The sequence below is a fragment of the Mobula hypostoma genome, chromosome 6, assembly GCF_963921235.1.
Source record: "Mobula hypostoma chromosome 6, sMobHyp1.1, whole genome shotgun sequence".
NCBI lineage: Eukaryota > Metazoa > Chordata > Chondrichthyes > Myliobatiformes > Myliobatidae > Mobula > Mobula hypostoma.
Genome location: NC_086102.1, coordinates 30,846,178 through 30,862,471, shown reverse-complemented (window position 1 = coordinate 30,862,471; position 16,294 = coordinate 30,846,178). Strand labels below are relative to the sequence as shown.

The following is a 16,294-nucleotide window of genomic DNA, read 5'->3' as shown; positions in this document are numbered from 1 at the left end:
ATAGTAACATGTAAATTATGCCAGGAAATAAGTCCAGGACCAGCCTATTGGCACAGGGTGTCTGACCCTCCAAGGGAGGAGTTGTAAAGTTTGATGGCCACAGGCAAGAATGACTTCCTATGACGCTCTGTGCTGCATCTTGGAGGAATGAGTCTCTGGCTGAATGTACTCCTGTGCCCACTCAGTACATTATGTAGTGGATGGGAGACATTGACCAAGATGGCATGCAACTTAGACAGCATCCTCTTTTCAGACACTGCCGTGAGAGAGTCCAGTTCCATCCCCACAACATCACTGGCCTTTCGAATAAGTATATTGATTCTGTTGGTGTCTGCCACCCTCAGCCTGCTGCCCCAGCACACAACAGCAAACATGATAGCACTGGCCACCACAGACTCGTAGAACATCCTCAGCATCGTTTGGCAGATGTTAAAGGACCTCAGTCTCCTCAGGAAATAGAGATGGCTCTGACCCTTCTTGTAGACAGCCTCAGTGTTCTTTGACCAGTCCAGTTTATTGTCAATACGTATCCCCAGGTATTTGTAATCCTCCACCATGTCCACACTGACCCCCTGGATGAAAACAGGGGTCACCGGTACCTTAGCTCTCCTCAAGTCTACCACCAGCTCCTTAGTCTTTTTCATATTAAGCTGCAGATAATTCTGCTCACACCATGTGACAAAGTTTCCTACAGTAGCCCTGTACTCAGCTTCATCTCCCTTGCTGATGCATCCAACTATGGCAGAGTCATCAGAAAACTTCTGAAGATGACAAGATTCTGTGCAGTAGTTGAAGTCCGAGGTGTAAATGGTGAAGAGAAAGGGAGACAAGACAGTCCCTTGTGGAGCTCCAGTGCTGCTGATCACTCTGTCTGACACACAGTGTTGCAAGCACACGTACTGTGGTCTGCCAGTCAGGTAATCAAGAATCCATGACACCAGGGAAGCATCCACCTGCATCGCTGTCAGCTTCTCCCCCAGCAGAGCAGGGCGGATGGTGTTGAACGCACTGGAGAAGTCAAAAAACATGACCCTCACAGTGCTCGCTGGCTTGTCCAGGTGGGCGTAGACATGGTTCAGCAGGTGGATGATGGCATCCTCAACTCCTAGTCAGGGCTGATAGGCGAACTGGAGGGGATCTAAGTGTGCCCTAACCATAGGCTGGAGCAGCTCCAGAACAAGTCTCTCCAGGGTCTTCATGATTTGGGAGGTAAATGCCACTGGTCTGTAGTCATTGAGGCCGCTGGGGCGCGGTGTCTTCGGCACAGGGACGAGGCAGGGCGTTTTCCACAGTACAGGAACCCTCCGGAGCATCAGGCTCAGGTTGAATACATGGTGAAGTACTCCACATAGCTGAGGGGCACAGGCGTTTGAGCACCCTGGTACTGACACCATCCGGTCCTGCAGCCTTGCTTGGGTTGCAACGTTTCAGCTGTCTTCCCACCTGTTCAGCCGTGAAGCCCACTGTAGTGGTTTTGTGTGGGGAAGGGTTATAGTCATGACAGCAGGGTGGGGCACTGTGAGGAGGGGTAGGAGGGGAGAGTGAAACATGTGTTGATTGGGGGCCGACAACAGATGGCTCATGTGGGGGATGGGCAGGGGTCACAATGTCAAATCTGTTAAAGAATCTGCCTAACCTAACAACACACAAACAGTTGTAATTTTTCTCATCAATACTGCATACACCATTTAAATAATCACAGTTTAGGTTCAAAAATGTATGTGAACCTCTGGGGTAATGCGTTTGACAAAAGCTGTCTGGAGTGAGGTGTTGAAATCAATTAGATGATTGGTTACAATCATCTCTGGGTTGTAGAGATGGCCTGCCCTATAAAAAAGACACACAAAGTCAGGTTACCGACAGAGCCTGCTCTTCTAAAAAAAAATCTGATTATGTGCACCATACCTTGATCAAACAACTTTCAGATAACCTTAGAAGAAGGATTGTAGAGGGGCCTGAAGCTGGAAAAGGCGACAAAAGCACTTCTGAAGACCTGAGTGTTCATTAGCTCACAGTAAGTGATATTGTCTACAAATGGAGGAAAGTCAGTACTGTTGTTACTCTCCCTAGGAGTGGCAACCTGCAACGATCACACCAAGAGCACTACATGCAATGCTGAAGGAGTGAAAAAGAACCCAATGGGAAACAGCAAAAGACCTGCAGAAATCTTTAGAGCTTGTTGAAGTCTCTGTTCATGTGTACACTATAAGAAGAACACTGAAAAAGAATGGTGTTCATGGAAGGACACCACGGATGAAACCATTGCTCTCCAAAAAAAGATTGCTGCACGGCTCGAGTTGGCAAAAGACCACCTAGTTGTTCAGCAACACTTGTGGGACAATGTTTTGTTGACATGATCCTTTGGCAGAAATATATACTGCTGTGTTTGGATAAAACGGGCACTGCACACCAACACCAAAACCTCATCCCAGCTGTGAAGCATGGTGGAAGGAGCATCATGGTTTGGGGCTGCTTGGCTCCCTCAGGGTCTGCACAGTTTGCAATCATTCTGGGAACAACAACTTCAAAATTGTATCAAGATATTTTACAGGTGAATTTCAGGGTAGCAGTCCATCACCTGAAGTTTAATAGAAGTTGGATGATGAAACAAGACAGTGATCAAAAAGACAAAGAATAAATCAACAACAGAATGGCTTAAAAAGAAGAAAACTAGTGTTTTGGAATGGCCAAGTAGGAGACCAATTGAGATGCTGTAGCATGAACTGAAGAGGTCTGTTCATGCACGGTATCCTAGAAACATTGAACCAAAGGAGTTTTGTATGGAGGAATGGTCTAAAATTCCTCCTCAGTGTTGTGCAAGTCTGATCAGCAGCTACAGGAAATATTTGGTGGAGGTTGTTGCTGCTAAAGGCGGTTCTACCAGTTTTACATACAAGGGTTCACATAAATTTTCCAGTTTGGACAGTGAATAATTAAACAACGTGTTCAATAAAGACATAAGTGTTTGTCTATTATTGTCGCTTAGATGAAGAACAGACCACATTTTATGAGTAATTAATGCAGAAAAACGAAGGGTTCACAAACTTTTTCTTGCAACTGTATGTCGGGATGCTCGGAGTTTCACACCATCATTCCTACAGTTCTGGTCAAAAAGCTTCAGAACCTGTGCTTCTGAGGTTCTCTCTGCAACTGGATCGTCAACTTCCTAGCTGGAGGAACACAATCTGTGTGAAGTGGAAATAACTTCTCCACCTTGCTGACAATCAACACTGGCACATCTCAGGATGTGTGCTTAGCCATCTGCTCTACTCTCTCTACACCTATGACTGTGTGGCTAGCTACAGCTCAAATGCCATCCAAAAATTTGCCAATGATACAACTACTGTTGGCAGAATCTCAGATGGCATCATGAATGATGAATGCCAGCTTTTTGAGGCACCGCTCCTTGAAGATGTCCTGGATACTACCAAGGCTAGTGGACCCCTGGTACGGGAGAGGGCGTACACGAGCAAGATATATCAGTTAGCTGAGTGATGTCGCAGCAACAACCTTGCACTCAACATCAGTAAGACCAAAGAGTTGATTGTGGACTTTAGAAAGGGGAAGATCAGTGAACACAAACCAATCCTCACAGAGGGATCGGAAGTGCAAGGATTGAGAAATTTCATGTTCTGGGATATCAATATCTTTGAGACCTAAACTGTATTCAACATATCAATGCACCCATAAAGAATGCAAGATGGAGGTTATATTTCATTAAGAGTTTGAGAAGATTTGGTATGTCACCGAGAACACTCAGAAATTTCTACAGATGTACCATGGAGAGTATGCTAACTGGCTGCATCACCATCTGGTAATGTGGGGCACAGGACTGAAGTAAGTTGCAGAGAGTTGTAGAATTACTCAGGTCCATCATGGGCACCAGCCTTGGTCATATCCAGGACACCTTCAGGGAGCGGTGTCTCAAGAATGTGCTATCCATCATTGAGAAACCCCATCACCTATGACGCGCCCTATTCTCATTACTACCATCAGCAAAGAGGTAGAGGAGTCTGAAGGCACACACTCAATGATTCAAGAACAACTTTTTTTTAAGATTTAGATTATGAGAACACTCAGTTCTCTTTTATTGTCATTTAGAAATGCATACATGCATTAAGAAATGATACAATGTTTCTCTGGATGATATCACAGAAAACAGGACAAACCAAAGACTAACACTGACAGAACCACATAATTATAACATATAGTTACAGCAGTGCAAAGCGATACCATAACTTGATGAAGAACAAACCATGGGCACAGTAAATAAAGTCTCAAAAGTCCCCGAGTTGATCGACTCCCGTGCCCCGATAGCAGGCAACAAAAGGGAGAAACTCCCTGCCATAAACCTCCAGCCACCGTCAACTTGCCGATGCCTTGGAAGCAGCCGACCACAGCCGACAGTGAGTCCATCCGTCCGAAAACTTCGAGCCTCCGACCAGCCTCTCCGATACAGCCTCCTGAGCGCCATCCCCTGCCGAGCGCCTTCGACCTCGCCCCGGCTGCTGAAACACGAGGATTTTGGCGCCTTCTGCTCCGGAGATTCCGGTTACCACACAGTAGCAGCAGCAGCGAAGCGGGCATTTCAGAAGTTTTCCAGATGTTCCGTCCTGTGTTTCTGTGATGTCACACCAGAGGAATATTGTATCACTTCTTAATGCATGCATTACTAAATGACAATAAAAGAGAACTGCGTGTCCTCATAATCTAATCTAATCTAATAATCTAATCTAATGTTCCTCCGTACTGTCACGTCCGTCTCCATCAAATCAGAATTGTGCACGGTCCCCGACTTGACAGTTAACAGACATCACCACTGAAGTGGCTGTGCGCACTGCCGTTGCACCACCATCTTCCCCTCCTCCTCCTTCTCCTCCTTCCTCCCCTATGATGTTTGATTTCTGAATAGAAATTGTATCCGTGAACACTGCCTCACTTTTTAATTTCTATTTTTTCGAACTACTTATTTAATTTAACCATTTAATATATATTTTCATCATGTAATTTAATTTTTTTTTGTATTACATTGTATTGCTGCCGCATAGTTAGCAAATGACACGACGTATGCCGGTGATACTAAACCTGATTCTGATTCTGAGGAGAGTGAGAATGATGTCAGAAGCTGGGTGGTGATAGGTGGAGTTGCATGACTTGGATGCTGAGCATCCTTGATGATGGATGCTGTTTTCCTGTGAGAGTGCTCCTTGTACAAGTACTCAGTGGTTGGTGGGTGGGGCTTTACCCATGATTGACAGGGCTGTGTCCATTAAACTTTCTCGGCCTTTCGTTCAAGGGCATTGATGTTGAAGAAAGTAGAGCCGCTGCCTTGCCATGTTTGTAATGGAAATGATAATTTCTGAAATGATAATGCCAAGAATTTTAAAGTTACTGACCCTCTCTACCTCTGATCCCGTGATGAGGACAGGCTGATGGATTTTCCATTTTCCTCCTCATGTAGCCAATACTCAGCTTGTTGGTTTTGCTGAGATTGAGTGAGAGGTTGTTGTGGCACCACTCAGCTAGATTTTCAATCTCGCTCCGATATGCTGATCCAGAGGATTCATCTGTGAAAGACAACCTCACCTGGATAGGTTGTTTTTTTATGGGCATTCATTGGTCTCGTGAGACCATGGATATGTGCCTTGGAAAGTTTCCAGGGTGCAGGTTGTATGGACGACCGGTAGTTGCCCATGGTGCAGGTCTCCCCTCTCCACGCCACCGATGTTGTCCAAGGGAAGGGCATTAGGGCCGATACAGCTTGGCACTGGTATCGTCGCAGAGCAATATGTGGTTAAATGCCACAATGCTGAAGGACCCAACACGCTGCTTCAGCTGAGGCTCGAACTAGCGACCCTCAGATCACTAGTCCAACGCCTTAACCACTTGGCCACGCGCCAACACACTGGTTGTTTAGAGCCTTGCATAATAGGGAGGGAGAAGGTATAGGGACAGCTGTAACACTTGACCCCAGACCCCTTGCATGTAGTTGAGTGCTGGGAAACGGAATGGATGAAAACCTGGAGAAAACAAAGATGAGACCGCACTGAGGACAGGTTGTTGTGGCTCACAGAGAGAGAGGTCGGTAGGAGTGGTGGGTGCGGGGGGCAGAGGTTGAGGGCACGACCGGGTCAGGTATTGGGTCAGAAGAGGGCAGTGTTTTGGAGGACTCAAGGGAAGTGAGGTGGTGGAAAGAGGGGGACTCGGAGGAGTGAGGGGAGGACGAGGGTTATCAGAGGAGTGTGAGACGAGGGGCCGATGGGGAGAGGTGGTGGCAGATGAGCGGTAGGATTCATCTGGGGGTCTATCACAGATGCGGCTGCGTCGGGCGTCAGTGTTGTTGCCTAGCCGATTATGGAATTTGCTTTGCTTTGCTAGTTTTAATCTGTTCTGATTATATTTATTTATTTACTTTTCCCTCTTGGCTTTCAGATCCAAAAAGAGAGCACACGTGATTGCAATTTTACCAGAATGGGGCAAGAAATTATATTTTGCTTATTTTGCACTAATGATTTGTTACCGTTTACGTTCCAGAGTCATAAAACCAAAGGCCAGAATCACCACTTTGCCTGTAATTTTAATAGACGCATAGCAAATCAGTGTGAGAGTAGGAAAGGTGTGTGTTGACAAATTAATATCTCTCTGAAAATTGCCCCTATGTTTAGGTGATTGCTGTAAGCAGATGGGGATAAATGGCAATACGGGGGGAATACAAAAGTGATACTTGTAGGATCAGAGGACATGGGTGGTTGAAGTTTGTTACAAATTCGGCGGACTCAAGAGCTTGTTTCCGTGCTATAACTATCAATGACTCTGATTCCAGAAGCCTCAATTTCTACAATAACCTTTTGCCTGTTTGAAGCCTGTCGATAAGGAAGCAGTTATAGATTCTGTAGCCTTACATCTCAAGGCGTTTCCTGTTTCTATCAGTTTCGATTTCCCTTGTTCCTTTTGATTATTTGTTTCACTCGATGTAATTTCCCGAATTCGCTGACTGACGTGTTGACGTTTTCAAAGCCTATCAGAAGTGACTGTGGCACATTACTGCGCATCTTCCAACAGAGTTGACACTAAATTCTTGGTGACCTGAGAGATTTCATTTAGGAGAGAGAAAAATCATGTATTCTTTTACACAGACCCAAAGAAGAGGATGTTCGGAAATCCTAGAATCATTAAGTTGCGATAATTTGCTTGGACTGAAGGACATTGTAGTCAGTGGAGGGTTGACTACAGATGGTAAGTACAACCAAGTCGACTTCTATCGAACAAATAGATTATAATTGTTTATAACCGTGTAACTCTCTCTCTCTTGCAACACTGGATTTGTTTTCTCTTCAGACTATTTTTGCCGTTTGAGATCAATCTTGTGTGTAACATTGCGCGTTTACACTCGATGAAGTTTTAAATGTATTTAAAGAAATCAATTAGGTATTTTTATCTTGCAACATTTAAAAGAGCAGATATTTATTAAATATTGATATTCATTAGCATTCTAATAAATGTATATTTTCTAAATTGCTACATTTCCAAAAAAAAAGCTCCATTGCTCCACTCTGATTAAAGCGTTGAGCAAGATTAGATTCAACGAGAATGAGAACGGAAAACGAATGGGTGTTCAGTGCCACCTGCCTGTGTTTGACCGGTCTCCTTCTCAGTTTTGCCGGCGGAAGGTGCCGGAGTCTTGGTTCCCATGCTAGAAGGTTCGATTTTCTTGGCAGCTCATGTCTGTGGACTTACTTTTGGCTGCAATTTGATGTTTAATGTCTTCAGTGCTGAAGATGTTTTGTTATTTGTGTGATTTGATTGAACTGCTTCGGCACGCAAGTGATCTATGACTGTGACAAGACAAAGATGTAGAAAGGAAGCAGAAGTTGTTGTGGATCTCTTTACCTTCTGCCATTATCCTTCTATTTGACAGTGGTGGATTTATGAGATACTGTCAAAGGAGACCCGATAAGTTGGGCCAGTACATTTCTCAGATGATACACATTAACTAACATTCAGTGTTCCAGAGATGGAGGAATTGATCAGTGAAGGTACTAATTAATCTCATCAGGAAAGTGGCAAGTATTGCATCACATGCCTCAGCTGTGTTTTGTGAATGCTGGAAAGGCTTTGGGAAGGTACTAGGAGAGTCCGTCTCCACAGAAGATTAACCTACTGACCACCTCTTGTGGCCATATTCGTTTGGCCAGCTCAGTTAAGTTTACAAGGTGTTGACGGTGAGCTATTTGGTGAAAATAATAGGGAGTTGATTGACTGTTTTGCTGGAAATGATCAGTGGCATTCACATCTGTAGTGAAAGTAGAATTTATGAATGGTGCTGAGGTTTTGTCGCAGGTGAGGAGTTATGAATGACACTGAACATGGTAGAATCACCATCGTATATCTGCATTTCCGGAAGGTCATTGATAAGGTCAATTGACGGTTGTGGTTAACTCACTTTGCGATGAATATGTATTAGTTTGTACATTGGTTACTTGTTGGTCTTTGTCTGTAGTTTTTCATTGATTCTTTATATTTATTTGTTCTACTGTGAATTCCTGCAAGGAAATACATCATAGGGTAGTATATAGTGATACATACACACTTTAATAATAAATTTACTTTGAATTTTGAACTCTAAACTCTGTGTATAGAGGCTGTAGTCGAAAGTTACCATTTGAGAAACATGGGTAATTTGGTCCAGAGCTTTCAGTCCTGCACCCCTTCCCTCCCATTCAGCATAACTCATTCCTGAGATAAGGAAGGTACTATATACTAGATGGTTGAATGAATATTTCCATTTTACTTGAATCTGGTTGGAAATTACTTTGCCTCATCGTTTGAGGGAACTATCATAACTCCATCTCTTTAAGGTTCATCTCTTTAATCTTGATTGCATTGAGTATTAGCATATCTTGTGAAGCCATATTATTTCTTTCATGCACAGGACAGGGACATTTATTGCTCATTCCTAAATTGTTTACATGTTTTGTTCAGATAATTCTGAGGGCAATTAAATATTAATCTCCTTAGTGTGTATCTGGTATCATTGAAAGTTCCGACCATATGGGAACAATAGGATTCTTTTCCTGAAGGAGACGAGTGAAAATTTTTTTTGTGTCTTTCTCTGTACAAATGAAGTATTTCAAGTATATATTTATTAAATAACTAAATTTTAATTTCCCAGTTACCTATGTTGTAGTCAGATTCATCTTTTTAATACTTGATTTTGAATTCTAATTATTAGTCCAGCAGCTTAATTACGGTCATACAGTGTTTCCAATTAAAGCCTGGCATGGAACTGTGCAGAACAGTATCTTAAATGCATTATTTCAATATGATGGACAAAGCTAAATTTGGCTGACGTACTCCAAGGCTTGTCTGTGCATGCTTGTAAAGGTGACACACCTGTTTGTTTGGCTGATACATGCTGATGTAACATAGAAACTAATTTCATATTAGAAACATAGAAAACCCTTTAGCACATACAGGCTCTGGGCATTCAGACAGTAAGAAGATTCACAGTCTGAAGTCATTCTTTCTCACTGTGGGACGCATGATACCATGATAGATCATTTTAACCTCTGCAGTTTACCATAAGTTTTATTTTGTGTGTGTCCTATTCAGAATCACATTTTTAGCTATTTTATGGGCGATACAACCATGCTGTTGGAATATACAGAACATTATATACATGAATCAATAAGGAATATTAATGGTTTAAATGTTTTCCAAATAAACTATAATGAAATTGGGCAGAATTAATGTGAATTTTGGAAAGAAAAATCCTGAAGTATTCTTTGAGGACATGTTTAGCAGAATAGATCAGCAGGAGCCAGCAAGTATGGTGTATTCAGCTTCTTGGAAGATTTTGATATGGTCCCATGCAGGAGGTCGGTAAAGCGATAGATAATATGGAATTGGAGGGAAATGTGCTGAAATATATTGACTATTGAACAGAAAGCAAAGAATGGGAATAAACAGAACCACTTCAGATTAGCAGTCTGTGACCAGCGAGATAAGGCAGAGATGTGTGGGGTCCAGCTTTTCACAATCTACATGAATAGTTTGGCTTAAACGTCAGATGTCAAATGTCTAATTTTGCTATTAATACAAAATATAGTGGGATTGTGAGTACTGAGGTGGAGTAAAGTGACTTGAGGGAGATATAGACAAGCTGAATGAATTGGATGAGGGTATGCAATATCATGTGGAAAATACATGAGGTCATTTACTTTAGTACACAAACAGAAATACCGAGTATTGTGTAAATGGCAAGCAAGAGATTGGATGGTATTACTGTTCAAAGGAAGCTGGGTGTCCTTGTGCACACGTCACTGAAAGCCAGTGGATGCAATAGGAGAACAGGAAGGTAAACGGTATGTTAGCATTTATTATGAGAGGGAGGACACCTCCTCCCTCATTATCATTCAGGGCCCCGAACAGTCCTTCCAGGTGGGGCGACTCTTCACCTGTGAGTCTGTTGGGGTCATATGCTGTGTCTGCTGCTCCCGGAGTGGCCTCCTGTATATTGGTGAGACCCGATATAGATTGGGAGACCACTTCACCGAGCGCCTTCGCTCTGTGTGTCACAAAAAGCTGGATCTCCCAGTGGCTACCCATTTCAATTCTACTTCTCATTCCCATTCCAACATATCAGTCCGTGGCCTCCTCCACCGCAGTGATGAAGCCACACTGTGGTTGGAGGAGCAACTCCTTATATTCTGTCTGGATAGCCTCCAACCGGATTTCTTGAACTTCTGGTAATTGCCTCACACCCGCCTCACCATTCTCCATTCCTGGTTCTCTCCCTCAATTTATCTGATTACCTGCAATCACCTCCCTCTGGTGCTCCTCTCCTTCCCTCTCTTGCATGGTCTTTTGTCCTCTCCTATCACATTCACATTTCTCGAGCTCTTAATCTATTTCACCAATCAACTTCCCAGCTCTTTAATTCACAGCCCCCCCCCCCGGGTTTCACCTATCACCTATCGCTTTCCTCTCCTCTCTCCATCCTGATAGTCTGTTTTACTGCTATTCCTTTGCAGTCCTGATGAAGGGTCTCGGCCCAAAACATTGACTGTTTACTCTTTTCCATAGATACTGCCTGACCTGCTGAGTTCCTCCAGCATTTTGTGTGTGTTGCTCTAAAATGTGTATCTGTGTCATTAAGCATAATAGAAGCCATACAGCAAAGAAAAAATTCTTCACCGCACATGGCTGTACGGACCATCAAGCATGCATTTACACTCATTAATCCTATTTTAATCGACCCATATTCCCTTCAGCTCCCTCCAGATCCCTCCATTTACCCACACACTATGGTGACCCATCAATCTTCCAGTCTGCATGTGGAGTTCGGAAGGAAATCCATCTCCAGGAAGAAACCCACTTGGTCACAGTGCAAACTCTGCACAGACAGCAGTGGAAGTCAGCATTGAACCTCAACCCCTGAGCTGAGAGGCAGCAAACCTGGCAACGGTGGACATATTTCTCCCTCACTGAGTGCAGAATCAAGACATTTCTTTTTAGTTGAAGTAGAGAAACAGTATAATTTTTCATTCGCATTTACCTTCTTAGTGTATTAATTATTGTACTTACAATTCCTTTTTATATTACTTACAATCAAATGTTGAGATTAGGCATTTACGTGCATAGAAATGACATATTCTTGAACTTTCTTGCAGACCTCATCGGTGTCATTCTGAACCACACCCAAAGTGCAGAAGAGCTCCTGAAACGCAGGAAGGTTCGACACGAGGATATATTGAAGTACCTAATTAATCAGGGTGTCGTTGTTTCTACTTCGTCAGACAAACAACAACTTATTACTGTAGTTTTGGAGTATTGGAGTACATCAGAAGTGAGTAGAGAGCCACTAATAGCTGAAGCAGATCTGCAATTTATGCACCAAACACAGAATACTTCACGGGTAATTTATGTGCATCAAAAGATATTTAGCTGCATGTGGAGATTTTAATGTTCTTGCCTCCGAACTATTAGAATTTCCTTATGATTTATTTTCAGTGTTCATAGACTTGAAAGATATTCTTCAATTAGCTGAAAACCATAATTCCAAAAAATGCTATCCAGAAAAATAACTAAAACAAAATATTTGCAATAGTTATACTGCTCAAGAAAGTATTCTCTTAAGAACCCCAAAATATATTTGAAATGGAGGTTGTTTCTTATCAGATTAATTTTTGGGAGTGTAAAAAAGAGTCGTGAAATGGGATGAAAATCGAGTTGCTGCAACTAACAGAATGGTGGATAAGATTAGTGAGGCAAAATGATTATTACCATATTTAATGTCTTTGCATTCTTGCCTCACTTGGTTCAGAAATGATTTGCACTTAGATTTGTAATATTGACAGATATCTGGAGCTGTGATGTAAAGCACAACATAAATGCTGCTAACTCATCACTGGGGTATTGCTTCAAAGTAAATGTAAAAGGAAAGCACTTTATACACACTGTTTAGCATCTGGAATACACTGACAGGGGTAATAGTTGATAGAGGTTTAATTCTAGAGATCTATAAAGAGCCGATATCTAAAAAGAATGAAGCCATAGAGAGAAGACTGGATAGTATTACTAACTGGGGACTAGGTGAGTTACTCTTACCTAGGATGGGTTGAAAGGCATTTTTCTGCCATTCCGTAAATTCCAATATTGAATTCAACTAGTAGAAACCACCAAATGTAGTAATACAAATGCGGTGAAATAAAAATCAAGCTTCAAAGTTTCAATATACTTTTATTACCAAAGTACAGTGGTATGCAAAAGTTTGGGCACCCCGGTCAAAATTTCTGTTACTCTGAACAGTTAAGTGAGTAGAAGATGAACAGATCTCCAAAAGTCCTAAAGTTAAAGATGAAATATTCTTTTCAACATTTTAAGCAAGATTAGTGTATTATTTTTGTTTTAGTCATAGTCATAGTCATAGTCATAATTTATTGATCCCGGGGGAAATTGGTTTTCGTTACAGTTGCACCATAAATAATTAAATAGTAATAACAAAATCATAAATAATTAAATAGTAATATGTAAATTATGCCAGGAAATAAGTCCAGGACCAGCCTTTTGGCTCAGGGTGTCTGACCCTCCAAGGGAGGAGTTGTAAAGTTTGATGGCCACAGGCAGGAATGACTTCCTATGACGCTCTGTGCTACATCTCAGTGGAATGAGTCTCTGGCTGAATGTATTCCTGTGTCCACCCAGTACATTATGTAGTGGATGGGAGACATTGTCCAAGATGGCATGCAACTTGGACAGCATCCTCTTTTCAGACACCACCGTCAGAGTGTCCAGTTCCATCTCCACAACATCACTGGCCTTACGAATGAGTTTGTAGATTCTGTTGGTGTCTGCTACCCTCAGCCTGCTGCCCCAGCACACAACAGCAAACATGATCGCACTGGCCACCACAGACTCGTACAACGTCCTCAGCATCGTCCGACAGATGTTAAAGGACCTCAGTCTCCTCAGGAAATAGAGATGGCTCTGACCCTTCTCGTAGACAGCCTCAGTGTTCTTTGACCAGTCCAGTTTATTGTCAATTTGTATCCCCAGGTATTTGTAATCCTCCACCATGTCCACACTGACCCCCTGGATGGAAACAGGGGTCACCGGTGCCTTAGCTCTCCTCCGGTCTACCACCAGCTCCTTAGTCTTTTTCACATTAAGCTGCAGATAATTCTGCTCACACCATGTGACAAAGTTTCCTACCGTAGCCCTGTACTCAGATTCATCTCCCTTGCTGATGCATCCAACTATGGCAGAGTCATCAGAAAACTTCTGAAGATGACAAGATTCTGTGCAGTAGTTGAAGTCCGAGGTGTAAATGGTGAAGAGAAAGGGAGACAAGACAGTCCCTTGTGGAGCTCCAGTGCTGCTGATCACTCTGTCTGACACACAGTGTTGCAAGCACACGTACTGTGGTCTGCCAGTCAGGTAATCAAGAATCCATGACACCAGGGAAGCATCCACCTGCATCGCTGTCAGCTTCTCCCCCAGCAGAGCAGGGCGGATGGTGTTGAACGCTCTGGAGAAGTCAAAAAACATGACCCTCACAGTGCTCGCTGGCTTGTTCAGGTGGGCGTAGACATGGTTCAGCAGGTGGATGATGGCATCCTCAACTCCTAGTCAGGGCTGATAGGCGAACTGGAGGGGATCTAAGTGTGCCCTAACCATAGGCTGGAGCAGCTCCAGAACAAGTCTCTCCAGGGTCTTCATGATGTGGGAGGTCAATGCCACTGGTCTGTAGTCATTGAGGCCGCTGGGGCGCGGTGTCTTCGGCACAGGGACGAGGCAGGACGTCTTCCACAGTACAGGAACCCTCTGGAGCCTCAGGCTCAGGTTGAAGACATGGCAAAGTACTCCACATAGCTGAGGGGCACAGGCTTTGAACACCCCGGTACTGACACCATGTGGTCCTGCAGTCTTGCTTGGGTTTAGACATTCCAGCTGTCTTCTCACCTGTTCAGCTGTGAAGCCCACTGTGGCGATTTCGTGTGGGGAAGGGGTATAGTCATGAGAGCAGGGTGGGGGACTGTGAGGAGGGGTAGGAGGGGAGAGTGGAATATGTGTTGGTTGGGGGCCAACAGCAGATGACTCATGTGGGGGATGGGCAGGGGCCACAATGTCAAATCTGTTAAAGAACAGGTTCAGTTTGTTGGCCCTGTCCACACTGCCTTCAACTCCTCTGTTGCTACTTTGCCGGAACCCAGTGATGGTCCTCATCCCACTCCAGACCTCTCTCATGTTGTTCTGCTGGAGTTTCTACTCAAGCTTCCTCCTGTACCTGTCTTTAGCCTCCTTGATCCTGGCTTTCAGGTCCCTCTGTATTGCCCTCAGCTCCTCCTTGTTTCCATCTCTAAATGCCCTCTGTAAAATTTTAGAGTGAAAAAAAGGAAAGGAGCGCCATGCAAATGTTTGGGCACCCCAAGAGATTTGAGCTCTCAGATAACTTTTACCAAGGTCTCAGACCTTAATTAGCTTGTTAGGGCTATGGCTTGTTCACAGTCATCGTTAGGAAAGGCCAGGTGATGCAAACTTCAAAGCTTTATATATACCCTGACTTCTCAAACCTTGTCCCAACAATCAGCAGCCACGGGCTCCTCTAAGCAGCTGCCTAGCACTCTGAAAATTAAATTAAATGATACCCACAAAGCAGGAGAAGGCTATAAGAAGATAGCAAAGCGATTTCAGGTAGCCGTTTCCTCAGTTCGTAATGTAATTAAGAAATGGCAGTTAACAGTAATGGTGGAGGTCAAGTTGAGGTCTGCAAGACCAAGAAAACTTCCAAGAGAACTGCTCGTAGGATGCTAGAAAGGCAAATCAAACCCCCCATTTGACTGCAAAAGACCTTCAGAAAAACATAGCAGACTCTGGAGTGGTGGTGTACTGTTCTACTGTGCAGCGACACCTGCACAAATATGACCTTCATGTAAGAGTCATCAGAGGAAAACCTTTCCTGCATCCTCACCACAACATTCAGCATCAGTAGCTTGCAAGGGAACATCTAAACAAGCCTGATGCATTTTGGAAACAAGTCCTGTGGACCGATGAAGTTAAAATGGAACTTTTTGGCCTCAATGGGTAAAGGTATGTTTGGAGAAAAAAGAGTGCAGAATTTCATGAAATGAACACCTCTCCAACTGTTAAGCACGGGGGTGGATCGATCATGCTTTGGGCTTGTGTTGCAGCCAGTGGCATGGGGAACATTTCACTGGTAGAGGGAAGAATTAATTCAATTAAATACCAGCAAATTCTGGAAGCAAACATCACACCATCTGTAAAAAAGCTGAAGATGAAAAGAGGATGGCTTTACAACAGGATAATGATCCTAAACACACCTCAAAATCCACAATAGACTACCTCAAGAGGTGCAAGCTGAAGGTTTTGCCATGGCCCTCACAGTCCCCCGACCTAAACATCATTGAAAATCTGTGGATAGACCTCAAAAGAGTAGTGCATGCAAGACGGCCCAAGAATCTCACAGAACTAGAAGCCTTTTGCAAGGAAGAGTGGGTGAAAATCCCCCAAACAAGAATTGAAACTCTCTTAGCTGGCTACAGAAAGCGTTTACAAGCTGTGATTCTTGCCAAAGGTGGTGTTACTAAGTACTGACCATGCAGGGTGCCCAAACTTTTGCTTCAGGCCCTTTTCCTTTTTTGTTATTTTGCAACTGTAAAAGATGGAAATAAAAAAGTAATCTTGCTGAAAATATTAAAGAAATGTGTCATCTTTAACTTTATGCCTTTCGGAAATCAGGTCATCTTTTACTCGCTTAGCTGTTCACAGTTAC

General features: G+C 43.4%; 1 protein-coding gene across 1 annotated transcript in view; it reads left to right on the top strand.

Moving 5' to 3' along the window:
• Positions 1–3,369: 3,369 nt before the first annotated feature.
• LOC134347768 (uncharacterized protein C3orf38-like) overlaps positions 3,370–16,294 on the top strand; it is a 36,503-nt gene continuing 23,578 nt past the window's right edge. Inside the window, exons 1-3 of the mRNA XM_063050171.1 lie at positions 3,370–3,447; positions 6,535–6,616; positions 11,673–11,848. Coding sequence (XP_062906241.1) covers positions 3,370–3,447; positions 6,535–6,616; positions 11,673–11,848 — 336 coding nt within the window. The remainder of the gene's footprint in view (positions 3,448–6,534; positions 6,617–11,672; positions 11,849–16,294) is intronic.